Source organism: Camelus bactrianus, chromosome 1 (genome assembly GCF_048773025.1).
Source record: "Camelus bactrianus isolate YW-2024 breed Bactrian camel chromosome 1, ASM4877302v1, whole genome shotgun sequence".
Classification (NCBI taxonomy): Eukaryota; Metazoa; Chordata; class Mammalia; order Artiodactyla; family Camelidae; genus Camelus; species Camelus bactrianus.
In genome coordinates this window covers 1,886,558-1,913,620 of record NC_133539.1, presented here as the reverse complement: position 1 = coordinate 1,913,620, position 27,063 = coordinate 1,886,558, and the positions used below count along the sequence as shown (strand labels likewise).

Genomic DNA, 27,063 nt, shown 5'->3' with positions numbered 1-27,063 from the left:
TGCTGGGGGGGTCGCGTGGGGCAGGCAGCGTGGGAGACCCTGGGGAGGGGGTTGTGTGGGGCAAGCGGTGTGGGAGACCCTGAAAGCCTGGGGGGAGGCGTGGGCTGGGAGCGGCCACCTCAGGGTGACTCAGAGTTACCGTGCTTAGGAGGTTTGAGTGTGAAGCAGCCCCAGTGAGGTGCATTTTTGTATTCAAGTGAGAGTTATGTGGGTAGGAAAGCGACATTTCTTCCAGGATTTAGTTTGGATTTTATTTTTGCATTGCAATTTATAAATCCTCTGCTGACTCTTAGGGCAAAGTCAGTGAACGTTTGTGTTTATCTCAACAGCTGAAGTCCTTGGGCTACCTGTGTGGGCTTGTGTCTGAGAAGGGCCCTAACTCAGAAGACCTCAACAGGACAGTTGACCTTTTGGCGGGCTTGGGAGCCGAGCGACCAGAAACAGGTACCTTCTGGGATGTTCCTGTGCACGCGGTGGAAAGAACGTCGGCTGTAACTGGGCGTGTATGACTTAGGTTCTGGCAAGGTAGCTACTCACCGCTTGGGAAATCGTACTCATTGTTAGCTGGCCAGATTAATGCATGGAGTATTTTACCTTTTAGTAACATAAAGAAATGTTAGAAATAGTTTAAGAAATTGGAGGGACTCTTAAAAACGTGCCTGAGTTTCCCACAGGCTTAAGTGAGCTCCCTGTGACTTTTCACAGCCCACGTGAGGTTTAAACGCACCAGTCTCCCTCTGAACTACAGGTGATGTATTTTTTTTTAACTATATGGCCAGACAGATCCTTTTATTCAGTAAATTACTCCTAGGTAATAAAGCACTTGAGCATGACTAATTTTTCTTGGTACGAACATAGAGAAGAGTGTGGTTTAGCAAAGCTGCTGCTTAAGTACAGAAATCCTAGTGACCTGAAAGGACTCCTACTGAATTGAGTAGGTTTGTTAGGGAAAATGTGTTACATGTGTATTAATTATACTGTTTCAGCTTGGGATCGCTTCACATCACTTTGGAAGTAATTCAGTTCTTTGGAGGATTTGTAATACATACTTAAAAAAATTCTAGTCTCAAAGATAAAAGTATTACGTGAAGGGTTGAGACTATTTTGTGAATATATTACCTGGACACGGATGTGAGTGGTGACACAGCTCCAGCTGGCATGGGTGTCTGTGATCTCCACAAGCATCAGGTGGAGTCCTCTACCTGTGGCATTTGGGGCTGAATGTAAAACACACATGATGGGCATGATGGTGCTGAAACAGGACTCATTTCTTTCTCTTTAAGCCAACACAGCTCAGAGTCCTTATAAGAAACTCAAAGAAGCATTGTCATCAGTAGAAGCTTTTGAAAAACACTACTTAGTAAGTATTACAGATGTTCCCTGCCCACCCGTGGCAGACAGCCCGTCTCCCTGAGACTTTGCTGGTACATGAGCTTTTGAATTGGTAATAAGCTGGTGTTTGGGAACCCCCTCTTGTTGGCCTTATAAGTTTCTTTGGTACCCTAGGGAGTTGCGGATGAAATCTGTAATTAGCAGTTTCATTAGATCAGACCAGAAAGGATCGTTGCTTCTTAGTATCCATGGTACCGTAATTAGGCATAAAGCATCTCTGGATGTTCATAATCTTGTTCACAGTGGTACTGCTATTCAGTAGAACGGAAATTGTAAGAAAGGACAGTAAATGGTTTTCTGTGTGCAGAGGAATAATCTGAACCTGAGCAGAGCTGTTGTGCCTGGTTTCAAAGGACTTGAATTTGGGAGAGCTTAGAGAGCAGTGCAGTGGAGGCGCGGCGAACCATTTGCTTTCTCACGTCATGGAAAACTCAAGAGCATCTGACAGTAGTCTGTAATTTTATCTCTGTTATCCACAATGTGAGAAAAATATCAAAATGTTACCCACATACGGAAAATACTTTGAAAAAAGTGAATATTCTGTGCTGCTGAGTTCATATTTCTTTTATTATCATGCTTCATAATTTATATACAAGTTAATGACTTTGTATAAATCACTATCACATAAAAACTCAATGCAAAAATAGATGCAAAGTAAAATATTAGTGACAAAGTCTTTTGCTTTAGCTTTGGGTAAATAAATGTAAGTTTTGTCTAGCATTAAAATTCCAGAATTACTTGCTTTTTCTTTCCCACAGGACTTGTCCCATGCTACCATTGAAATGTATACGAGCATCGGGAGGATTCGATCTGCTAAGTTCGTTGGAAAGGATCTGGCAGAGTTTTACATGTAATTGAATTTGAACTTTAACTTGAATTTCAGACATTTCACATGTATGGTGAGAGGTTTTCTATGTGGGAGGAAACACGAAGTGTACGTAACTTTTAAAATGAAAAATGTAAACTGTTCACCAGTCATCATCATTTTCAAAGAAAATTTCTTTTGAAAGCCAGAGAGTTCAGCTTATTACCCTGAATAGTTGTTACTGATCTGCTTCTTTTATTAACTTAGTGAACTTACATAATCTCATATATGTAGGTAAGATATATATAATATTATCTGCAGTAAAATGTAGTGTTATTATGAAATCTAAAGAGCTGTGAGACAACACGTATGAATCCACACCCAATGGCAAGTCATGTGTGTCATGGATTCTCACGTGTTGCTCTGTAGCACTCTGTCTGGTTTCTGTCACACGCCTCCCAGGAGGATGGACAGCCTCGAGGTCAGTGATGGGAAGCACGTGTGTGACCAGGCGAGCGCCAGGGCTGAGCTGTGACTGACGGGCAGCCACTGGGTCCAGGCACTGTGAACATTTCCAGTCTGGCTCCCGCTTTACAGTTGGGTTCCAGAGAAGAGACTCAGAGCTTGGCCTGTTTCTCGTGTGTTTGATGAAATCAGCCTGTCAAAGAGCAGAATCTGGCTGGCAGTGTAACTGCTGTTTCAAAGCACTGGGAAGGGAGAGAAATTGTGAGGGAGAGATGTTTAGGTTTTCTTAGAAGAAATGTGTGTTTGAAATGAAGTCTATAATTAGTAAAGTAATTTCACTAGGTGGAGCAAGAAAGAATCATTTATTTTAAATGATCGAGGGGCCTGTGAAGAGGTAGGTCCTCTAAGTGACCTTCCTCGTTTTCTAGATGTGGTTGGAGCGGGTAGCCAGCCACACAGCTAATCAATGTCGGGGCTGGAGCCGGGCTCTCCTGAGCCCCCACCAGGTGCAGCTGAGGAGCGGTTATTAGCTAACAGAGCAAAGAAGCCACACCCTCAGGTGCTGGGAGTTGAGCCCACCCGAGGCTTGGACTGTGCTGCGAGGGCACTGGCCTGCTAGGGAGACCTGGGCCCTGCTTCCAGCCTGACCACAGACTGGCTGGGTGCCCCTCGGCCTGTGCCTCCAGGGGCTGGATGACAGAGGGTCTCCCTTCCAGCTCTGGAACATAAGAGTCTTTGGCTAGAGATGGTAACCAAAGAGGCAGTGACCCTTTTAAAGATAGGGGTGGGAGAGGGCCGTGGAAGTCTAGAAAAATCCATGCATGTAATTTGATAGGTTTGAAGTGCATTTGAGAATGTGGGAACGCTCGTTCCTTCCAGAGTAAGGTCATGAAGACTGGCTGTTTCCTGGGACGCCTGGCGAGCGAGGGCTGCTTAGTGTTGACCTCTGTAGCCCCGCGCCTGTTGGCCCTGGAAGTTTCTTTGGTACTTTTGGGAAAGGCCAGGGGATCCGTATTGTTGCTGAAGCTTTGGAAAGTGCTCATTAACTGTGTTAAACTTTGTTTTATCCTGAACATCTTCAGGGTGTAAATTGGGACAGGGAAGATCTTTTGGGTGGTATGTGTTGCTGTTTAAATTCTTCATGGTTCTCTGTAAATAAACCTGCTCAGTGCTATTTGTGGGTCTCGGAGGCAACCCTGACTCATGTCTCAGTGGGTCCACACAAGCTGCCCTGTGTCTCCTTGTGTGGGGCGTGGCACCGAGCCCCGAGTCCGTGGCTCCCTCCATAACTAGTTGTGCACCTGTGGACAAACTCTTCACCTTCTTTTACGCTGGGTGTTCCTGAGTCAGCGTGAAATAGTGAGTGGTGCCCTCACTTTCTTGTCTGAAGGCTCAGATCCGAAAGCTCTCTGACTGACGTGTGATGCTGGGCAGACGGCGTGCGGGCCCGCACCCTGAGCGCACTTCCCAGACCGCGCCATGTGTCCTGCTTTCACGTTCTGTCCCATACAGGGGACTGCTCACCTGTGTCTGCGCAGGCTGTGAAGGGCGGAGGAGGGCGAGGCACGGAGGGCTGTGTCTGAGTCTGGCGCTTTTTATGACTCATAATGAAAGCTTCTGTGTGTTGATTTGCAAGGAGGAAGAAGTCCCCACAAAAGGCAGAAGTCTATCTTCAGGGAGCGCTGAAGAATTACCTGGCTGAGGGCTGGGCCCTGCCTGTCACGCACACAAGGAAGCAGCTAGCCGAATGTCAAAAGCGCCTCGGACAAATTGAGAAGTATCCTTTAAGTTGAACACGGTCGTGAAATGGGAAAGTCACTTTCCGTTTGCACGGTGGCAGTGCCCACGGCCGAGTGCTTGATAAGTACCTGATAGTTAGGAGAGAAAAGCTGCCTTGACGCACGGGCCTTGCTGGGTAGCAGATGACGCCCCGTCATTAGGTCTGACCTCGTAACCTAGAGCAGGGCCGCCTGGCAGGCCGCGCCGGGGCAGTGGGGGCTGCGCGCGGCTCCCGCAGCGTGGGGTCCTCTCAGGCCCCTTGACTGTCCGCTCAGCTACCTGCAGACCAGCAGCCTCTTAGCCAGCGACTGTCACCTGACCGAGGAGGAGCGGGAGTCCTTCTGCAGGGAGATACTCAGCTTTGCCGGCCGGCAGACGGACAGCCCAGGTGAGGCGCAGGTTCACAACTGTCGTGTGAGACATTTCACATTTTGTGGAGAAGTAGAAAGAGTAACGCAACGTGTATGTGACGTGTGCTGGCCACTTAGGCTCGGCAGTTGTTGACGTTCCGCTGTGTAGGGAACGGGCGTTGGGTATTCCTTTCTTCTTACTTTCTCCTTTTTGCCGGACGTCAGAGCCACTCCAGACCTCGGGTACCTCTTCACCCTGAGGCAGTTTAGCATCTTCTGAAAACAAGGGCGGTCCCCCAGCCACCCTGCCCAGGGAGCAGACAAGGTCCTGACTTGGGCACCAAGTGGCCCCCCTTCCAGTCTCCCTCATTGTCTCAAAACATGTTTTCATGCTTTGTTTTGTGTTAGAATGGCCGGCCTCTCCCCGCTTGACCAGGGTCACGCACCGCATGGATTACATCTCAGCTCTCCTCTAACACGGAGCGCCTCTTCCCTGTCTCCTTTTCTCCCTTTTCTCAAGGCTCTGACCTTTTTAAACATAACAGCTTTATTGAGAGGGAATTCACATTTCCTGTAATTCACCTGTTTGCAGGGCACAGTTCAGTGGCTTTGGTGTATCACAGAGATGTGCGGCCGTCACCACAGTCGGTTTTAGAACATTTTTATCACCCCGAAAGAAACCCCATACTTACATCCACCCAGCTGCCTTCTGCCCTCCCCCCACCCCCCAGTCCCTGGGAACCACCGGTCTACTTTCTGTCTCTGTAGATGCCGGCTCTGGACATTTCATGTAAGTGGAATCACACAGTTTGTGGGTTTTGTGCCTGGCTTCCTTCGCGCAGCAGTGTTTTCGGGATCTGCCTGCGTAGTGGCTTGTGTCAGTATTCCGTCCCTTCTCGTGACTATTCTGCTGTGTGGCTGGGCCACACTGCTCCTTTCATCGGTGTGCGACATCTGGGCTGTAAGACGCCGACCTGTTAGAGACATCGAGCCAGTGTCTCCTAGGCTGTCCCAGCTTCTGAAGTTTGCTGAGTGTTTCCTTTTGGGGTGCCTGTCAGGAAGGCAGGTCTGAAGGGCAGAGCCCGGCCAGTCGTCGCAGCAGACACAGATGCTGCTGCACGGCGGGCGAGGTTCATCGCGATGCCGAGCCCCTCCTGTCTGCTTTATCAGGAGCGTTTGTTCAGAGCAGCTGCCGCCTCAGCTCCGGCCGCTGCGACCAAGCGCCACAGAGTGGGCGCTGGAAGAGCGGACGGCCCTCTCCTCACAGTTCTGGAGGCTGGCGTCTGAGGTCAGGGTGCCAGCAGGGCTGGCTCCTGGTGAGGCCTCTCTTCCTGGTTTGTCCTTCATGACAAGGAGCGGGGAGGGGGGAGGGGATGGGAGGTGGGAGGAGAGGTGGAGAGACTTAGAGAGGGGGCTCTCTGCTGCCTCCTCGCAGGAGGGCAGGAGTCCCTCATGGCCTCCTCTAAACCTGACTGTCTCCCAGCGGCCCCACCTCCAAACTTAATAATATGGGAGGGGCACTTCAGTCCATAGAAGTTACTAACTGCTTGAAAGCCAGTGTTTCCAGAGGTGGTGGCTGCGGGTTGAGGATCAGAGACCACGGGGGTGCGCTTCATCATGTCGGGCCCCCTGGACGGCTTCTCAGGCAGCATGGCACTGACGAGTCTGTCATTTAGAGTCTGCTGTGCATAGACTGGCCATCGGGAGAGCCGTGTGCCACGTCAGCTGTGTGTGACATGGGTGTGAGCTGGGTCAGGGGCACTCTTCTGCCTACAGCCCGTGGCATCGCTGTGTGGATGCAGCATCCTGTGACCGTCCTCTGTCGGCTTGTGATGTCACAGTGTCCATCTTGGCAGAGCATGCGGTTGAGGCGTGTTTATTTAGCAAATACTCCCGGTCAGCCCGGAGGCCTGTGGGCTCCTAGACGCGCCAGCGCTCGCAGAAAGGACAGTGGAGGGTGCGGCCAGGCCTCCCCGACAGTGACCGTGGGCCAGCGGCTCACTGCCCTCCTGGCTCCCCGCTCCAGTGGCTGCCTTGATGGGGCGGCGCACCCTGGGCTTATGTCCAGGTGTACAGGGAGATTCGGGCCTCTCCACTTGTGAATTTCTTTGTGTGGGTGGGAATGTGGTGGGATTCCTTGGAACAGCTCTAGGAATCAGACTGTTTACAAATCTTGTTTTGAAACTGAGTTGTTAGTTGATCTGTAGTTGCCGGATCTGCTAAAAGAGAACTTAGAAACCTTAATTTCTTCAGATTTTATGATTTTCAGGAGTTATGTAGGCATGTGTTTATGCTTTTGACACAGTGACTCTTCTCAGTGTGTGAAGATGGCATGGGGTTGGGAGGTGCTAAGCCATCTCTTGTGCACCATTGCGTCCTGCTTCTCAAGTGGAGGGTACGCCGGCCGGCCCGGCAGTGACTGAGGCCCCGCTGTCTCTGTGGCATCTGGAAGTGTGACTTGGGAAGTAAAACATGGCCCTTTGTGTTCCCAGGTCACAAGATAGTACTGCCCCTGCATTCTTTTGCACACCTGAGAGACCTCCGCTTCACCCCACCCAACGCTGTGGTCCACGTGGGAGGCGTTCTGTCCGTGGAGATAACTGTGTGCAGTCAGATGCCTGTCCCCGTCCAGGTGGAGCAGATCGCCATCCATGTCCACTTCAGCATCGAGAAGAACAACTACCGGAAGACTGCTGAGTGGCTCACCAAGCACAGGGCGGCCGGCGGGCTGGTCAGCTTTCCCACGGAGGCTGCGCCTTGCCCTGCACCGCAGAGCAGCCTGCCCGCGCTGGAGCTGTGTGAGATGTTTGAGAGAAGCCCTTCTGACAACTCCTTGAACACCACAGGGATTATATGCAAAAATGTTCACATGCTCCTGAGGAGGCAGGAGAGCGGGGCTGCTCTGGAAGCATCCACGGGCGTGGCCCTGGAGGACGGGGCCCATGTGCTGAAGTGCACCAGTGTGACCCTAGAACCAGGGGCCAATACCATAACCTTCCGGACGCAGGTAGGCGCTGAGCCGGCCGTTGGTTTTAGAGATGGTCAGGAAGTGGGTGGCGCTCGCACAGTTGTCTGAAGGAGGGGAGGTCCTTCAGAGGCCTCTGTCCCCTAACCAGGCTTTGATCTTCTGAAAGAAAAATAGGTGGATGTCTTGAAAAATTTTTCGTACTAAAATCATTTGAAGGCAGCAGATAAATTTTGAATGAAGTTCTTAACAGAGAATTATTTGTGTTCTCATTGGATTTAGTTAGACTTTTTCCCTTTTACTAAAATACACCCTCAGTTGTTAAAATGAGGAGGTTTCAAAGAAGATAGCTGTTTCACGGTGAACTTCACTTTCCTTTCGTGGCTGCGTGGATGGCGCTGCAGTGGCCTCTGCGCCGCTCTGATGCGCTCTTTCTCCAGTGCAGGCTGCTCTGTAAGTCCCCGTGACTGGAGAGGACTTGGCCGGCAGAAAGCGCAGCTATTTGCCACGTGTGTTTTCAGTCGATTCTTAAGTTTCATGCTGAGTGTCTCAATTAAGGACCCTTTTCAGAAGAGAATGCCACAAATAAAGTTTACTAAATTGAGTCAGATGTAAGCCACAGTTCCGCAGAAGACCACTGACCGAGAGATCCTGAGGGGTCTGTGGGGCAGCCCGAGGGTGGACCTGGTAGCCCAGAGGCGGGAGAGGAGGGGAGAGGGCCGTCCTCGCAGAGGCTGTGGCTCTGCCCTCCCTTAATTGAGCCAGGATGCTCGGTCTCGCCCCCAGGCCAGGGAGCCCGGGACCTACACGCTGCGGCAGCTGTGCGCCTCGCTGGGCCCCGTGTGCTTCGTGCTCCCGCACATCCACCCCCCGGTGCAGTACGACGTGTACTCCCAGGAGCCGCAGCTGCGTGTGGAGCCGCTGGCCGGTGAGTGGGCCGCGTGGGCCGCGGGGGCGCTTTCCTGTCCGTGGGCCCCTCCACCCCGTTCCCAGGGAGCCCCGTGCGGCCGGGCTTCCTGCAGCGCCAGCCTTCCCGCCTTCCCAGAGCCGGCTTCTCTCTCAGGGGAATTTTGGGCAGCGACTGTGGCTCTTCTGTTCATCTGAATAATTGCTCTTCTGTAACTGCTATTTTCATGTTTAATAAATATTCTGCATCTGAAAATAGGAAAAATAAAAGCTAAATATTGGCTGATGTCTACTGCAGAGAATTTAGTAAGTAAATACACTTTCATGCTTAGAGTTCCATTACAAAGGCAAAATGCTAGATTTAGTTATGGCCTGTACTCTGATCAGAAGTCTTCTTCTTTCCAAGTGTTGATTACACTTGACCCCCAGCACGGCGTTTGGGAAACTCAAAGCTGCTGTCCTTTTGTTAAGTCCTGAAATTAGTAGAAATCGCCGTAAGCAGCTTAGTGGAGGCGGCGTGGCCCTTGGCTGAAACACTAGTGAGTGACTGGCTTGGTTGTTTTAGGCTGGAAACAATGTATTTATTTGCTTGTTTCTTCCATTTGGGGAAAGAAATCAAGGAGAGCTTTGTTTTTATTTAATCTCTCCAAACTCCCTATTTTTCTGCTTTTAAACTTCTCCATGGCTACCTAGGAGGTCCTCAGATGCTGAAGACAGCAGTCAGTCTCTCAAATAATTTTCATCAGAGAATCTTTTGTGGGAAAGGCTAAGCTTCATGGAGTCAAGGGCCTGGGAGATGCCGGCTCACACCTCGCCCAGCTCCAGGCCCTTCCTCCTTTCTCTTGTCTGCTGATTGCTTCCTGTGTCTTCCCTCTTGCTGTCTTCCTTCTGCTGTCCCTGGAGTGGATTCTCAGAAACCTCAGCCCACGCCTGCCCTCTGTTTCCATCTAGGAGAAGGCGGTGGCCCTGCCAGCTGTTTCTGAACCAAAGATGCGGAAGGCCTGACCGCAGAAGGCCAGGAAAAATCTGAATGGCAGCAGCGCATTGTTTTATTAGTTTTTTCTTTAGTGTCATCATCTGATTCTCTCGTGCTTTCTTTTTTTTTTGTGTGTGTGTATATATATATATATATATATATATATATATATTTTTTTTTTTTTTTTTTTTTTACTGATGTATCGTCAGCTTACAATGTTGTGTCAGTTTCTGGTGTACAGCATAATACTTCAGTCATGCATGAACACACATATATTTGTTTTCATATTCTTTGTCACCATAGGTGATTCTTTCTTAATAACTAACCAGCAGGTAAATTTTGAGACCCTCATATGCACAGTTGCCACCATGATCTCTAACTCACTAAACCAAGGCGGTGATAAGACCCGTCAGGCTCACAGATTCTCTCGTTCCAGCGCGGGCCCCTTCAGCCCTGCGGTCCTGGTAACTGAGGCGAGAAGGGAAGGTGGACGGATGGAGACTGAGCGATTCATGGAGTACTTAAAGTGAACAGATCTTCTCTTTGAAGAGACAGAGTGCTCTCTGAACTTACAGTGGGCCTTCTGTTGGTCCTTCTGGTTGACAGTGATGCTCATTGCTGTCCTTTTCCCTTTAGATAGCCTTTTGGCTGGTATTCCTCAGAAGGTCAAGTTCACTGTCACTACTGGCCATTATACTGTAAAAAACGGGGACAGCCTCCAGCTGAGCAACATAGAAGCCATGCTTATCCTGTGTCACGCGGAGAACAGAGCTGTGATCTACTCCAACACAAGAGGTGAGGCGGCAGCCACCTGGCAAAGGTGGACGCACCGTGAGGCTATAAGGAATGTTGTCCCTGCTGTCCACCTGAGGACGGCTTCTCCTTGCCGCTGTCTCACTGCGGTGTCCCACCTGTAGGGGACTGCGGCCCTGCCCACCCATGGGGCGTTGCATTCGAGGGCAGAGACGGAGAGCTGCGCACGCGCTCGGCCGGGGGCAGTGCTGGCCGTGCTGTGATCTCAGGAGGCTTGTGCTCCGTGGTGAGGCCCTGCTGGCCTCCAGCCTCCTTCCACACTCCCCAGCTCCCCTCGCCAAAAAGCAAAAGCAGATAAGCTTTTTAAGATGCTGGTCAGGATCCCTGTGAAGTCCCACCTGCCGCAGGCCCCAGCCCTGAGGATTGGGGCTGGAGGGCGGGAAGGATGCAGCTCCCTCTCTAAGTCGGACTTGGTCCGAGTTGGTCCTGCAGCGGGGCGGAGTGGGAGCGTCCCGGGGACACAGGCGGGCCAGGCCGGCCGTGTGAAAGGGGGCCCTTTCCTGTCTTCAGACTGAGCACAGCAACAGTCTGGGCCTCGACCAGACAGCTTTCAGGCAGTGCTGCTCTGTCTTAGGGGGCTTTGCTCCTGCCTTTCCTGCTCCCCTCCTTCCCATTGTGGTCCCTCCTAGACACACCCCTTTCCCCGTATAAGAGCACCGGGTTGGGCTGGCGGGTCGCTGCTGGGCCCATCGCCCACCAGAGGAGAAAGGACAAGGAGACAGAGGGAGTGTGTTGGGAGTGACGTTTCTGTCTTTCCTAGAAAAGGCTTCTGACGCAGCGCTCCGGGTTCAGTCGTCTGACAAGGTCACGAGCATCAGTCTGCCGGCCGCCCCTGCCTACCACATGATCGAGTTCGAGCTGGAAGTCCTCTCCTTACCTTCAGCTCCAGCAGCCGGAGGGGAGAGCGCTGTGCTGGGGACGACAGAGCCCCACTGGAAGCACAGGGACACACAGAAGGCCAGCCACAGCATGGCTACCACGGACCACAGAGTAAGAAGGGCTGAGCTGCGAGCCCGTGGTGGCGGCCTCTGCCCGTCTGTGTGTTCTGAAAGGCAGTACGTCAGGATGGCTTCTGTGGAGGGGGCGGATTTCCAGCACCTGATACCACCTGCTCTGGCTGGGTTCAGTGTTTACAGCTGTGGGTCAGCCCTTCTTAGATAAGGGGTACATCTTGCAAAGACATAGACGAGCGGTCTGTTAACTTTTCTATCCCAACTCAGGAGGAGGGACAGGGTGTTGTCAGAGATCAGTGTTTGCTTAGAGGGCAGTGAGTGTGTCTCCGCCGTCCTTTTGTCCTGGTGATTAGGCCAGAGGCAGTTCTGTGTCTTGGTGTGCTTCGCTTTCTGCTCACTGAGACATCACATCACACAAAGCAGAGAAGAAGTACTGTAGTTTTCTGCCTTGGTGCTGGTGTTTACTGACAGTTACTTGAGAGATCCATGACTTTGGCCCCAGGTCCCCAGTCAGTCTCTCATAGAACGTGTTACTAGCATCATGCTTGTCTTGTAACACAGATACCAGTTCTGAGGGCTTTTGAACAGCCCAAGGGTAGAAGTGTATCCTTGGGGCTTGAGATGGTTGTTGAACCAGGGAGAAGAATGGATGAAAACAGTGAGAACTTCAACAAAGAGATATGAAATATAAGAAGATACCAAAGAGAAGTCTCAGAGCTGAAGAATACAATAGCTGAACTGAAAATGCACTAGAAGGGGTCACAGCAGACTAGGTGGAGCAGGGAAAGGCTCAGTCAGCTTGAAGACAAGGCAGTGGAACTTGCCCAGTCAGAGCAGAAGAAAGATTGAAAAAATTAAAGACAGCTTAAGGAATTTATGGGGCAACACCATACAGACAAACATGACATTCTAGGGGTCCCAGAAGGAGGGGAGACAGAAGGGGCAGAAATTTTATTTGAGGAAATAATGGCCAAAAAGTTCCCTAACCTGCGGAAGAAAAAAGACATTCAGATCCAGGAAGCCCAGAGGGTTCCAAACAAGATGGACCCAAAGAGACCCACATAATGACACGTTATAGGTAAAATGTCAGGTAGTTAAAGACAAGGGAAGAATCTGTTATGTGTAAGAGAACTTCCTAAGACTCTCAGCAGATTCTTCAGCAGAAACCGCCCAGGCCAGGAGGGAGCGGCACTGGGCGTCATACGTGCTGGGGGAGGACAGTAGGGGCAGCTTCCCCCCAGGCAGTGAAGTTACCCTTCAGAAGTGAAGGGAAGAGAAAGGGTTTTCCACACGAGCGGAAACTAAAGGAGGTCATCACCACTGAACCCGCCCTACAAGAAATGTTAAAGGGGCTTCTTTATGCTGAAAAGAAACTGTGCTAATTAGTAACAAAACACAGGAAAGAAGAAATCTCATTGGAAAAGTAACTGTTTAATAAAGGTAATGGTTCAATCGCTTAGAAGGCTAGTATGAAGGTTAAAAAAAGCAATAAAAATAGCTATGATTATAACATAAGGGATACACAAGATAAAAAGATTTAAAATGTGACAACTCAAAAACAAAATGTTGGGGAGGGCAGTAAAAATGTTGAGCTTCAGAATGAGATCAAAGTTAAGGTGTTATCAACTTAAAATAGACTTTTGCAGGTGTGAGTTGTTACACACGAGCCTCGTGGTGACCACAGGGCAGAAGCCTATGGTGAGTACCTGGAAGATGGAGGAGTAGAAGCACCACTGGGTGCAGGCAGTGAATCACAGAGGGCACGCAGGAGGCAGAGGGGCAGGGAGGGGCTGGAAATGGTGAACAGGTACCAGAATGGCAGTGAGCGCGTGCCTGTCAGCAGTCACTTAAATGTAACTGGACCCCGAAAGACGGGCCGAGTGACTAAAAAGAAAACCAAGGCCCACCTATGAGCTGCCTACAGAAGACTCACTTCAGTGGGGAGGGTGCAGCTCAGTGGTAGGGCACATGCTCAGGACACACAAGGTCCTGGGTTCAACCCCAGTACCTCCATTAAATAAATACGTAAACCCAACCCCCCCCCCAAAAACCCCACATAATTAGAAGAAGGCTCATCAAATACTGTTTTAAAAAAGGAGACCCATTTTAGATGTAAGGACACACAAACTAAAGGTGAAGGGATGGAAAAAGATATTCCATGTAAGTGGGAATGAAAAAGAAAAGCTGGAGTAATTACACTTACATCAGCAAACAGACTTCAAATCAAAGTGTAATAACAGACAAGGAAGGGAGTTATGCAATGATAAAGGAGTCAGTTCAGTAAGAAAATACATTTTAAGACATTTATGCATTCAGCATAGGAGCACCTAAAATATAAAGCAGATACTAACATACCTCTGGGGAGACATATGTGCTGATAAATTGGACAACCCAGGAGAACTGGATAGATTCCTAGAAACAGCCTGCCAAGACTGAGTCATGATGAAGTGGATGATCTGAACAGACCAATTACTGGTAAGGAGATTGAATCAGTAATCAAAAAACCTCCCAAACCAAAGACCAGGACCAGATGGCTTCCCTGGTGAATTCCACCAAACATTCAGAGGAGTACCAGTCCTTCTCAAACTCTCCCAGAAAACAGGAGGGCCAGCATTGCCCTGATACCAAAACCAGACAAGGACGCCACAGGAGGTTACAGGCCAGTATCCCTGGTGAGCATAGATACAGAAATTCTCAACAAAACATCAGCAAGCCGAACTCAACAATATGTGAAAAGGACGATACGCTGTGATCAGTGAGGTTTACTCCAGGGATGCAAGGGGGGTTCGACACCCACAAGGCAGTGTGCTGTACTGCATTAACAGACTGAGGGGTAAAACCATACGCCCTGTCAATAGACGCAGAAAACGCATTCGACAGAGTTCAGCGTCCATTTATGGTAAATACTCAGCAAAGTCAGAAGAGAGGGAGCATGCCTCAACATCATAAAGGCCGTACGTGCTAAGCCCACAACTAGCACTGTGCTCAGCAGTGAAAAGCTGAAAGCTTTTCTAAGATCAGCAGCAAGATCAGGAACGAGACAAAAGGCCCACTCTTGCCGCTTGTTCAGCACAGTATTGGGAGTCTTAGAGCAATTATTCAAGAAAAATAAGTCATCCAACTTGGAAAGGAAGAAGTAAGACTCATTATTTGCAGATGACATGATATTATATGTAGAAAACTCTGAAGACTCCAACAAAAACTGTTGGAATTAATAAATTCAATAAAGTTGAAGGATATAAAATCAGTATGCAAAAGTCTATTGCATTTCTTTATACTAATAATGAAGTGTGAGAGAAATTAAGAAAACAATCTAATTTTCAATTGCATCAAAAAAAAAAAACCTAGGAATAAATTTCACCAAGGAAGTGAGAGACTTGTATATTGAAACCTAAATGACATGAATGAAAGAAGCAGAAGAAGTCACAAATAAGTGGAATGACACTCCATGCTCCTGGACTGGAAGAATCAGTATTTCCAAACCATGTATCTGATAAGTGGCTAATACACAAAATGTATAAAGAACTCACACAACTGAATAGCAAAAAAAAAAAAACATGTAATCTGATTTAAAAATGGGCAGGAGATCTGAAGAGACATTTTACCAAAGAGGACACACAGAAGGCCAACAGGGACATGAAAAGATGCTCAGCATCACTGGTCATCAGGGAAATGCAATCGAAACCACAGTGAGTTAGCACGTCAGCCCTACCAGGATGGATATTATCAAAAAACAACAAATGACAAGTGTTGACGTGGATGTAGAGACGAGGGGACCTCATGCACTATTGTTGGGGATATAAACTGGTGCAGCCACTGTGGAAAACAGTATGGAGGTTCCTTAGAAAATTTGAAAAAAATAAGCTACCATGCAATCTGGCAACTCCACTTCTGGGTATTTTTCTGAAGAAAACAAAAACACCAACTCAGAGAGATACCTGCACCCCCATGTTCATTCCAGCATTATTTACAGTAGCTGGGACATGGGAGCACCCTAAGTATCCACCGACGAAGGAATGAAGAAAGAGGATGTGGTGTGCACACACACTGGAGTATTACTCAGCCATAAAGAAGAAGGACGTCTTGTCATTTGCAACAACATGGATGGATGTAGAGGGCATTATGCTCAGTGAAGTTAAGTCAGGCAGAGAAAGGCAAACGATCTCACTTATATGTGGAATCTAATAAATCAAAATAAAAACCAAGATACAGAGAAGAGATTGCTGGTTACCTGAGGTGTGGAGCAGGGACTGAGAGAATGGGTGAACTATCTTTTTTGTTATTTTTTTGTCTTTTAGTTTAAATAAACTGAATAATTAAAAAAAAAAAAAAAGGGGTATACAAAAGCAGTAGGATGAAAGGCCAAGAAAAGCAGTCACTTCAGAGGATTATGATGAACACCAGACACGCCAGCTCCTCAGGAACAACGTGCTCATCACCGTCCTGGAGATCCCCTCCCTCCTTACCGGCTGCAGGCTTCGGGAGGGAAAGGTGACAGGCCAGCAAGCGCACGGAGTCGGGGCTGGGCGAACAACTGTTCTGTACTCTGTGTGTTCGTTTGTTCTGTGGGGGAAGCAAGTTTGAGACCTGGTTTCTGCCGTTAAGGAAGTTAATAGCATGGTCCACACTGCATCCTTAAATTGATTGGTTTTCAGTTAGGTATTCAGTGTCATGTGGGTTGAGAGTTTGACAGTTCATTTAATTTTGTAATAGTCATTGGTTAGTGTCATCTGCACATAAGCGAGTAAAAGCACTTTGTCACAACGTCCTGCACACTAAAGTCACACCTGGCGTCGCGGCCACCTGTGGGCGAGGACAGTGAGGCGGGGTCTGTGCTGCTGGTGGTGCTTCTGCTCCGGGGCTGCTGAGACGCTCTGTGTCCGGGGCTTTCTCCTTCGTGCAGGTGTGGACTGGGCTCTTTCTGGGTGAGAAGTGGTGAAGACACTAGATGTCTAGGAAGTTGGCAGCTGCTGTAGACTTGGAGGGATGAAGGTGGTGGTGGCTCTGCCGTGTGGTGAGTGGTCTGAATGTGTGTCCCTCTTTGTCCTCAGGTGTCCATCGATTGCCCGTGGTCCATCTACTCCACTGTCATCGCACTGACGTTCAGCATGCCCTTCCGGACCACGCACTCCCTGCTGTCGGCTGGGACACGGTAAGGACCCCAGGCCCGGCTCCTTTCCTGGGCTCTCCTGCATGGAGGCCCTCTCGTTCAGAGCTTGGCCTTGGTGACATTGAGCATATTTTCTTACAGCTGTGATGCCAGGGTCCACCTGCTAAAATTCACAGTAATTCCCTGGGTCCTACAATGCCCAGTTGATACCCAGGCCCCCCCAGCTGTCTCAAAAATGATCGAGCAGAGTTGATTTGTAGGACATGGGATTCCAGCAAAGCCCCCTTTGCTTCTGAGATCCGTCTTTATCCCTCCTCCCCATTTCTCAAGCCACTGGCACGTTGACAGGCTTGGGCCAGTGGTCCTCCAGAAGGTCCGCCATTCTGGGTTTGACTGGCCGTGTCCTCATGGGTTTGTTTGGCTGGTTCCCCGTCAGCTGCTGTCTGTCCCCGCTGGAGCTCGGGCAGGTAGCCCTGAGCTGTGGGTGTTTGGCAGCACCCTTGGCTCCCCCACTTTGTGCCAGTGGCACGCCCACCCACCCCCACCCCGGTCTGAGACCGCAGATGTCTCCAGATGCCGCCCCTGTGACAGCCACTGCTGTAGCGCTTGACTCGGCTCAGAGTCAGTTTTTGGACAAGAGTCTGCAGGTGCTGTCGTGTGCTCCATCGGCCCCCCATCGGGGGGCACTGTCCAGGGCCCCACTGCAAGTGCCGCGCGCCCGTGGACCCTGGGCTCTCACTGTCACGGTCCCCTCTGGCTTTCAGCCGTGACGATGTTCAGGTAACTCGGAAGCAAAGCTGCAGGGTATGTGCAGAGAGTAGCGTTACAGCGGCGGCGTGTCTTCCCTGCACATCAGAGCGAGGGGCCTGTTGGGTCAGCGGCCAGACACACCAGCAGCCCCGCGCCGGCTCTGAGCTGCTTTGCTTGAGCCTTGCTTTTCAAAGCCCCTCTTTACATGTGATGGAAATTAGGGTGAGCCCTGGACTTGGCTGGTTTCTCAGTGAGTCGTCATCGCTTCTGAGGATGGAGAGTGTTCATTGCTCTTTCCCATGACATGTTGCGATCTGTTGTATGTTTAGGAAAGTCAGTTATAATCGTGCAACAATGTATCCAAAATAGAATATTCTTTGATCTGTTTTTCCCGAGAGATAGCTTGCTTAGGAAGATGTGTTTCTTTCTCACGGTTTTACATGTGAAATCGAAAGTAGAAATATATGTAACAACTCGTTCTTACTTTACTGTGTCACTTTTTTTATTTCCTGGACTGTGTCTTAACGCAGCCAAAATATATTTGATAAAGGTCTCAAGTGTCAGAATCTTACTTTTTGTGTTTCTCCTTTAGGAAGTATGTTCAAGTGTGTGTCCAGAACTTGTCCGAACTTGACTTCCACCTGTCAGATAGTAATCTCGTGGCTGCCGGGGACAGCAGCGACCTGCGACTCGTACCGCTGCACACGGACTCCCAGCAGGTACCCGTTCCCTGGAGTCGAGCATGAACTTCTGGACAGAAAACGGTGGAAGAAGTGTGGTGATGGCACGCCCGTCACGTCTTGATGAAAATGACAGTGTGTTTTTAGCTTAAGCCTCTCCGCACAGAGCGCGACCGTGCCGGTGGTCGGCGGAGCGCACACCGGGAGGAGGATGGCCCTGAGGCTCGGCTCTGTGGCCGCAACATCATATGGTTGCGCTTCACTTTGGGCCGAGCGGCACAGTGGACGGGTTAGGAGATAGGCTGGTATTTGTGTTTTCAGAAAGGTTAAATCTTACATGTGTCTGCCTCCATGCGCAGATCGACAGCACTCCAGGCTCATTCTTGAGTCTCGTGCTGACCGCGTGGACTCCATCAGCCCGGAAGCAGTGCCTCCGATTAAATGCCCGCCTGTGCCCAGCGATGGCTCTCGGGGGTAGGGGGGAGCTGTGAAAAGGAGCCACGCTCACGTCTGCGCGGCCTGGCTGAGCCCCGGCCCCACTTTTTCTGTCCACTTGTCGCGTGTGTTTTTAGACAGTGAATGCTGAGTGTTTAGAAGATCAGACTTTTCTTAATGGATGTCTGATCTTTAGCGTTTACAAAGGATTTTTCCCAACTAGCATTTGCTCCATTTCAAGCGCTCCCCACGTCTGTCGCTGCACGTGTAGGCGTGGACTTCATGCCTGAGGGGTGCTAGTTCTTCTCCTCGCTTCACCTAGTGGTAGAAACAGAGCAGCTGGCGTGGGTGTAACAGTGGCCCTTTCACACGCTCGCTGACACGTCCCATGTCGGAAACGTACGGGCTGCTGCGTTCTAGTAAACAGTCTTCCCCTGTGCTGTCAGGCTTGTGAACCATGACAAATCAAAGCCTTTTAACCAGCTGGGGGCAGTCTTCCTCAAGGGCAAGTCCCCGCAGGGAGGCTGGTGCAGGCCGTGCGGGGCGCCTGGGGGCTGCGCGTCGGCCCCGCCTCTGCATGCGCGGTGACGGCCGCTCTCTTGCAGCACGTCCGCAGCGAGCAGGCGGCCTTCTTCGTCTGGGAGCTGAAGTGGACCCGGGAGCCTCCCCCGCCCCTGCACGGCCAGTTCTCCGTTGGATTCTCGCCGGCTTCTGAGCAACGACTGTCTGTCTCCCTAAAGCCCTATACGTATGAATTCCAAGTGGACAATTTTTTTGTATGTGTTGCCTTCTCTCTGGTGGGGTTGTGGGTGGGGGATGGACGGTGGCATCGTATTCTGTATCTTCTGGAGATCAGACGGACAGGCTTTTTCAGTATAATGAAGCTGCAGACCCCGGGAACGGCCTGCGCTCGGAGGGGCTGAAGCGTCGCCTGCAGCGTTTGGAGCCCCGGGTCCTCGCCAGGTGGCAGGCCTGAGACCCGCCCTCCTGCGCGCTCTCCACTGAGTGTGCTGGTCTGCAGCCGGGACCCCCACCTCTTCCCGTCTCCCCTTCCCCCCCGACAGCGACTCCTTCCTCCTCGACCCTCGGCTGCTGCTCTATTAAGGCATGTCTCTAGTTTCTTAGGAGGAAAACTGAGAGTATTATAGAAATTTACGCAGTCGATGGGGCGAAGGTTTTCTTTAACTTGCGCGTTAAGTGCGGAGCTGAAAGTGGCCTGGGCTGGGCGAGCAAAGAGGGATGGGCTTTGTTCCTTGGGGAGCTGAGTGGGCTTCGTGTGAGGTGAGTCAGAATGTGGACACACTGTTTTGTGGCTTTTCCTTTCCTTTTACAGCTGAGATTGTCACACAGCACTTTATCTGAGAAGGTGTTTGTGTGCGTAGCTCTTGATATTAGCAGTTTTTTCAGTCCCTCCTCCAACCCGGTGTCTGTTTGCTTGGACCCTCCTGAGTTTCTGAGCTTTCTCATTAGCCTCAGAGTGAAGCGTAATCCCTGGTGTAGCTCATCGTTTTGTTGTACAGACAGGGGCCTTTTCAATGTGTTAACAGCCGCCGAACAGTAAATGATTCGTACGATGAGGAGTTGGCATACTGTTACCGTGGTTTGCTCGCTGCGGATGGTTAATAACAAGGTAGCCGTGTCCACTGTTACTTTTCCATCTTTCTTGTTTCTTTTCAGACTCCGAGTGTAGGGAAGGGCTTCCTTCAGCGCGGAGCGAGCGGGTGGACGGCCAGCGCAAGCACCTGGGGGGTCGCTCTCTTCCACACTGGTCCTCCGAGGACCGGAGATACAGATGCCACTTTTTTAAGAAAAAGCTTTATGGAGATGTAGTTTGCACACCGTGAAGCTCACCCGTGTGGCACGTTAAGCGCGTGTTGTGTGTGACAGGCTTGTGTCACCACGGCCAGGACCGGATGTCAGAGTGCCTCCACCATCCCAGGGCTTCCCCACGCCTGCGCCCCCCTCTTAGCCCCGGCCCACCCAGAGGCAGGTGTGCCTCTGCCACCTGCTCGAGGGCAGGCGTGTTCCGTGTGGTCTTTCGAGACTGGCTGCTTCTCCGTGTCACGGTGTTGCCCAGGGTCACCCATTTTGCATTGTGTGGCGGGGCCCCTCCTCGTGGGGGGCGGAATAGCGCCCTGTGGTGCGGTGGACCACATGGCTGCTCAGTCCTCTGCGCTGCACGTCCAGGCTGTTCCCCCCAGGGCTGCTAGGCATGGCGATGCTGTCTGGGGGGGTCCTTGGGTGAGTTCTGTGCACCCAGATGTGCTCGGTTCTGTGTTGCCGGGACACATGTGGTAAGTTTGTGAGAAGCTGCTGAACTGTTCTTAAGGGAACATCACTTTACGTTCTCTCGGCAGCACGTGCGGGCTCCGGGTTCCAGGTGCCCGCCGACGCTCGCTCTCGCTGGCCGTCCGGCCGCAGCCCCCGCGCTGGGAGGGAGGCCGTCTCTCACCTCCGTGACGTCGGGTGGCGGTGAGCATCTTCCTTGTGCTTTTCGGCCATTTGTGCATCTTCTTTGGAGAGACGTCTGTCCATCTCCTTTTCCCACTTTTAGTGCGGTTGTCTTCTTGTTGAGTTGTCAGTGCTCTTCGCGTGTTCAGTCCCTGATCATACGCAGGGTCTGCAGGTATTTCCTCCCACTTCGTGTTTGTACTTTCGCTTTCTTGATGGTGTCCTTTGAAGCACAAACGGTTTTACTTTCGCTGGAGCCCAGCTTACCAGGCTCTCTTTATTTCCTGTACTCTCGGTGTAGGATCTGAGCCACCATTGCTTATTATCCCAAGTTCAAAAAGGTCTCCTGTGTTTTCTTCTAAGAGTTTATAGTTTTAGCTCTACTCACATGTATAGTTTTAACTCCTACTGAGAGTTAACTTCTCTGTGTGGTGAGAGGAGGTTCCAAGTTCATTCTGTCTGCGTGGCCGTTCAGGTGCTCCCGTCCCATTTGTTGGCAGGACTCTTCCCTCCCCTCAGGTGGCCTTGGCACCCTTGTTGAAGATCTGGTGGCTGTCAGTGTTGGGGTTGATTTCCGAGGAGGCTTATTTCTGGGCGTGGTGCCTGCAGCCTCCGAAGGTCCAGGGCTTCCCTGCGGCCGCCCCTCAGCCCGTGAGTGTCCAGGGGCGGCAATCAGAACGCTTAGGAGCACAGTCACCCGTCGCTCCGTAGCTCAGAGCTGCCTTCCTGGCCCTGAGCACGACTCACGCGTCTTTGGCCTCTCAGACCTTCCGGACTGCGCGGCCCGGCCGTGAGCTGCCAGGGCAGGAGCTCCTCTGTCAGCCCGTTCGCTGTTGCCGCTCTCTCCACCTGGCTTTCCTTCACCTTCTTCCCCTGGGATGGGGTCTGTCCGCTCCCATCCGGGGGTCACATCCCTCTGCCCCACACACGCGGCGTCTTTGTGTCCTTGTGGCCACGCAGCCCCTCGGGTCAGCAGCTCTGTCCTTGCCCCACCCCGGCGCCGGTGCTTGACGGGAGAGTCGCTGGGCAAGGCCCCTCTGGGACAGTGTTTGGCCTTGTTAGCTCCCAGAGAAATGTTCTGTCTCGGTAGCAGGCTTTTTAAAATTCCGAAATCTTTTCTTTGGACACGTCGCTGTCCCAGCAGAACGCTTTGCAGTCGGGTTGTGCTGTGATCACTACCTATGGCTGCTGTGACGTCGGTACCTTCACGCTTGTTAAGTGGAGCACGGGTTGCCGGCGGTGGACTGCGGTTCCACACCGACCACAAGAAGTGGAGATGGAGAGGTCTACTGCTCACGGGCCCTGGAGGAGGGACGCGGCCTGCGCCGGGGCCACACAGGGAGGGCAAGGCCGCGCGCAGACAGGGAGGCAGGGCCTGGGCCACGTGCCTTTGAGTGGGTCTGTGGAGCGTCAGGGGTTCCTATGCCTGGATCAGTCAGTTCACACCACAGAGCGGGTTTCATTCAGCCCCACGGGGGTCTCATCTGAGGGGCACGTAGGCGGAAGGCCCTGGGAGGCCGGGAGACGGTTAATCACAAGGGATGTGGGAAAAGTCGTATCAGGGACTTCCATCTGCTTGTGACTGTGGGCTGCTGTCTGGGACGAGCACTGGTGTGAGGGGCCAGTGTCAGTTTAAGGTCCCTGCAGGCCGCTCAGTCAAGCAGGACGGCTGGTGAGGCAGCGATACCCCAGAGAAGCTGAGCTGCGCCCTGGACGGTGTCCTGAAAGGAGGAGTGCTGACCCTCAGAAGCGGGGCTGCCTGCGGGGCTGTCTGTCTCCCCGTGCAGACCTTGGGTCTTTGCTGGTCCTGGATGGGGTGCGGGTGAACAGGTGTGAAAACCAGGTCAGTAGGTCAGAGGCAGAGACACTGTGGAGGCGGCTGGTTGTGGACTTGGTACTGGATGATCCCAGGGAACTGGCGTTCATGTTGTGATACTGATGCTGTGCTTTGGTGAGAATGTGTCCGTGGTTTTAGTAGCGCGTTCTGCAGCCGTGGGGTGAACTGACGGGCTGGCTGGCCTCTGCCCTGAAATAGCCCAGGCACTTGGATAGGGAGGACCCGCAGACGGGGGAGGGGCCCGGCAGGCGGTGGTGACCCTGAGTCTGCAATAGGCTCGCGGGGGCTGGCGGGGCCTGGACGGATCCCGCGGAGGGAGACTGAAGGCTCTCGAGGCGGGGCTTCCCCAGAACGTGGTCTGTGCTGGGGGCCGGTCCGGGGGCGCAGCTGATAACGTGGCCTGCATGGAGCAGCGGCTCTCGCTCTGGTCTGCAGGCAGGACCCTGCGGCCTCACGTGGCATTTCTTCAGAGTGTTTGCGTGTCTGCTCTGTATCTTCTCTCCTTTCTTTCAGACGCTGTACAGTGTGACAGCTGAGATCTCGCCCCCACCGGGGGCCGAGCTCTGTAAGACGGGCGCCCTCTGCTCCTTGGAGGTGACCATCACACGGCTCGCCGACCTCTTGGAGGTGGACAAGGATGAGGCGCTGACAGAATCTGCGGAGTATTTTTCGACAAAGCTTATGTACGAAGGTAGGTCTGGAAGTGGCTCTCCCCTTGGTGGTGAGACATTCTAGAATTAAAAGAGCGTTTGAATGTTGCGTGATACAACGTGGCCCTGGGCTCGCAGGGTGTTGAACCTGGTTCCTGTGGAGTCATCTAGCAGGTGTTCAAGCCGTTGAGGGGCTTGGGGCTGAGCCCGTCCTCTACCCGTGAGGCAGGGTCTGCATGTCCTCCGTGAGCGGAGTCCAGGCTCCATCGCTCAGCCATCCGGGCATCCTGTGGTCAGGCTCCTGCCCTTTTCCCTCCAGCCTCCTGTCACCCCCCTTCTCGGCTCCTCCTCCCTCCCTGGTCTGCCGGATCCCCCTCTGCAGCCCCCTTGTCGGGGGCCTTCACTGCTTCAGCAGAAGTTGTCAGGCTTTTCATGTGCCAGAAATAAATATGGAGGCAGATATTTGTGTACTTATTTTAAAATAAAAGGAAACCTGCTACATGATGTTACTCTGGAAAAAACTGTTTTCCAAAACACGAAACCATAGCAAGAAGAATGGCGTGGTTCTGCATCTTCTCACGTCTCTGCCGTGTGTGGCTGGGGGAAGGCGCCCGAGTCCCCGCCTGGCGCATCCAGGCTGCGGTAGCAGCCCGAGCTGGGGGAAGGCATGGAGGGAGTCCGGTCCTGCATGGATACGTGGCTGGGAAAGGAGGATGCACCTAGCAGCCTTCAGATAACTGGATAGTTCTCTCTGACGCCCCCGACACCTGACAGGTGGTGGCTTTTTACAGGCTAGTTACCGCGTGGACTCTTGAACCACATGTGTGAGCTCAGCTCCTCAAAGCGCTTTGGTCTGTCTTGCATCTTGAAGGGCTCTTCCGCTCTGGCACCACCTCGTGGCACCATGCTTCGGTCACTAGGGAAAGTGGTGCCCGAGTCACGCAGGCCTGCGCGGTGCAGCAGCCTTCAGTGCCCGGCTCACCCTGAACCCACCAAGATCATCAGTGTTGAAGACACTGCTGCGCATGAGACTCTCTGAGGCACTGGAGGAGGCGCTGAGTGCTTGCCAGACGTCTTTTCTTCCCATCCTGCCAGGGGCTCCCGCGAGGGCAGAGTTGGGAGGCAGACCCATGGGTTGGTGCCGGGCGAGCTACACCCTGCTCCGTCCGCATCCCTGATGGGACAGCATGAGCAGCCGCGCCCTTGGTTCTTTACACGCAGAGCTTTCAAAACAGAACTGAGTTACTGTTCACTTACTAACCTGAGAAGACAGTGGTCTTCCTCATGCTCCTAACATATATCTTAGTTATTAGACCAAGTGTGTTTCATTTTAAGGCGCAGTTACAAGATGTTGAGGTCTCGGTCTGTGCTCCAGTGTTCGGGTCTGTTGGTGCCTCTGCTCTGGTGTGAGCGCTGAAGGCCCTTCCTGGTGACAGCCGTGCTCTCTGTTTCAGTCGTGGACAACAGCAGCAATTGGGCCGTGTGCGGGAAGAGCTCCGGCGTCGTCTCCATGCCCGTGTGTGCTCGGGCCACTCACAGAGTCCACATGGAGGTGATGCCCCTCTTCGCGGGCTACCTCCCCCTCCCCGATGTCAGGCTGTTCAAGTACCTCCCCCATCACTCTGCACACTCCTCACAGCTGGATGCCGGTAAGGGCGCGGTCCGTGCCAAGGTGGGATAAGGTGGCCCCGTGGGATCTGACACCAGACACCTAGTTGGGCTCGCGTCTCGCCACCTATTGGGAGAGCGAGCCCCCAAGGCCCCTGCCCGAGATTCCCTTCACACCCCTGTGCCCTGAAGCTTGCTGTTCCGGGAAGGGGAGTCGGGGGTGGGTTGAGGTCAGCATGGCCTCTGCCTCACCCCCTGTGCATTTTGCAGACAGCTGGATAGAAAACGACGGCCTGTCAGTGGACAAGCACGTGGACGAGCAGCTGGACAGCAGCAGCATCAGGAGCAGGGGCAGTGGGCACTCAGCCGCCAGCAGTGAGCACAAGGGCTTGCCCATGCCCCGGCTGCAGGCGCTGCCCCCCGGCCAGGTCTTCAACTGCAGCGCGGGCACGCAGGTCCTGGTCGTCCCCAGCAAGGATGACCACGTTCTGGAAGTCAGTGTCACATGACCGTGCCCCGGCCGCACCCCCAGGCCGGCGTGTGTGCGCCTGAGGGGACCCGGCTGGCAGCTGTCTGCCGTGACTTCTAGCTCTAACCAGACTTCCAGGTCCTGCCCGGCGTGGCGGCCGCAGAGAGTGTTCGGTGTTCGGCTGGCCCACGGAACCGCGTCGTTCTTTTGTGTTGTCTGTGGCGTGGAGTCCTCGCTGTTTTCTCCGCTCCCCACCCCGTGCCCTGCTTCATCTGGCGTTTGCCCAGCGCCCCACTCTGACACCACTCACCCTGCTCGTGGACGCGCTTTCCAGTGGTCTCTCCCGCCCCACGGCAGTCTGCCGGTTCTGGGCGGAAGTCCAGGTGTGCGTCAGGTGTGCACACAGCAGGCCTCGCTGTCTCGTTAGTGACCCGTGTGTGTCACACGGCTGCCCGGTGTCTGGACCAGGTGGATTTGTAAGTCTCCTCAGGGGTAACACACAGCTCTTTACCCCACGTCATCTGGTTGTGCTTTTCTCCAGTAACACCCCTTCTGGGCAGGTGGGTGGGGCTGGGGGTGGGTGGGGCTGAGGGTGGGGTGGGGAGGGAACAAACCCCTTCTGTGCCTTGGGAGGTCAGACTGGGTGGGCCTGGAGCACCCGTTAGCTGGAGCCATTTTAAAGGTACTGTAGGACAACTGGGCCAGGGCATGAGAAACAGCGCGGTATTGAACAATTTAGGAAGAAAAGTTTCTGGAACCCTTTCTCCCACCCTCACCATGTTGATTAGGTATCACATGCACTTGGAATTAAATGTGTGTTTATTTAATTGTCACATATGTGGGGGTTAATACGTTGCATTGTTTTTCTCTCACCTTTAAAGTCTTTACATGTAATTGTAACTGTATAATCTATTTTTCTTTTGCACCTTAAGTCTCAGAAATTAAGAGGTTCCACTTAAATGAAGATTCGGGGTCTCTCAGTGTACTTCTAGTCTGGTCGTAGGAAGGATGAAAGTCTGGGACTACTCTCTGCTATCCGCTAAATCGCAGTCATACCAATGGATTAACTTGCTTTAGGTTGTAAATTTAATTGTACATAAAGTTGATTTATTATTTTTAAAAGTACAAACTAACTGATGTAATGTTTATGTATAAGTTGCACCAAAAATCAAGGACAAAATAAATGTGTGTGTTTCTATTGGTGTGAAAGTCACAGCTTGTAAATAAATGTTGTGTGTATTAACCCTTTTCCAGCTCTCCAAAGCGAGGTATTTTTGTACATATGAAATAGAGAACTCTTAATTCACTGGGGAAGAGTGGTTGGAGTTGAACTTGGCCAGATTAATGCAAGTGAGTGAGTGTAGTCAGGTCGAGCGGAGGATGGGGCGTCCTGTGAAGAACCTCAAGTGTGTGAGCCTTAGAGAAAAGGAGCCTTCTGCAGCTGCCACCGTCCCTGCCTGTCCCCTGCCTGCAGCGGTGGGCGGTGAGAAGGCACAGGTCAAGATGGGTGCAGAGCACATCTGTGAAGTCTTCTCTTCTGATGTGGTCTCCTAGCTCATTTAACGAATAAAGGTGGTGAATCCCCCTCCGTGTCCTTCACTTATAGAAACTGGAGACGTGTACAAAGAAGATAGTACTTGTGTGTCTCATTAAACCTTTCAGAAACGTT

At 52.1% G+C, this 27,063-nt stretch overlaps 1 protein-coding gene across 6 annotated transcripts in view; it reads left to right on the top strand.

Moving 5' to 3' along the window:
* TRAPPC10 (trafficking protein particle complex subunit 10) overlaps window positions 1-26,643 on the top strand; it is a 68,659-nt gene extending 42,016 nt beyond the window's left edge. For 4 of the 6 annotated variants that reach the window (XM_074343693.1, XM_074343753.1, XM_074343966.1 and 1 more), the window contains 15 exons: window positions 330-444; window positions 1,284-1,360; window positions 2,151-2,242; window positions 4,299-4,439; window positions 4,717-4,829; window positions 7,284-7,798; window positions 8,543-8,684; window positions 10,275-10,433; window positions 11,212-11,441; window positions 16,456-16,556; window positions 17,857-17,983; window positions 18,985-19,155; window positions 23,181-23,358; window positions 24,772-24,966; window positions 25,196-26,643. In XM_074343693.1, the coding sequence (XP_074199794.1) occupies window positions 330-444; window positions 1,284-1,360; window positions 2,151-2,242; window positions 4,299-4,439; window positions 4,717-4,829; window positions 7,284-7,798; window positions 8,543-8,684; window positions 10,275-10,433; window positions 11,212-11,441; window positions 16,456-16,556; window positions 17,857-17,983; window positions 18,985-19,155; window positions 23,181-23,358; window positions 24,772-24,966; window positions 25,196-25,434 (2,595 nt within the window). In that variant the 3' untranslated portion in view covers window positions 25,435-26,643. Of the gene's footprint in view, window positions 1-329; window positions 445-1,283; window positions 1,361-2,150; window positions 2,243-4,298; window positions 4,440-4,716; window positions 4,830-7,283; window positions 7,799-8,542; window positions 8,685-10,274; window positions 10,434-11,211; window positions 11,442-16,455; window positions 16,557-17,856; window positions 17,984-18,984; window positions 19,156-19,253; window positions 23,359-24,771; window positions 24,967-25,195 lie in introns of those variants that run through there. The other 2 variants (XM_074343808.1, XM_074343885.1) reach the window with 2 other exon arrangements.
* The last annotated feature ends 420 nt before the right edge of the window (window positions 26,644-27,063 follow it).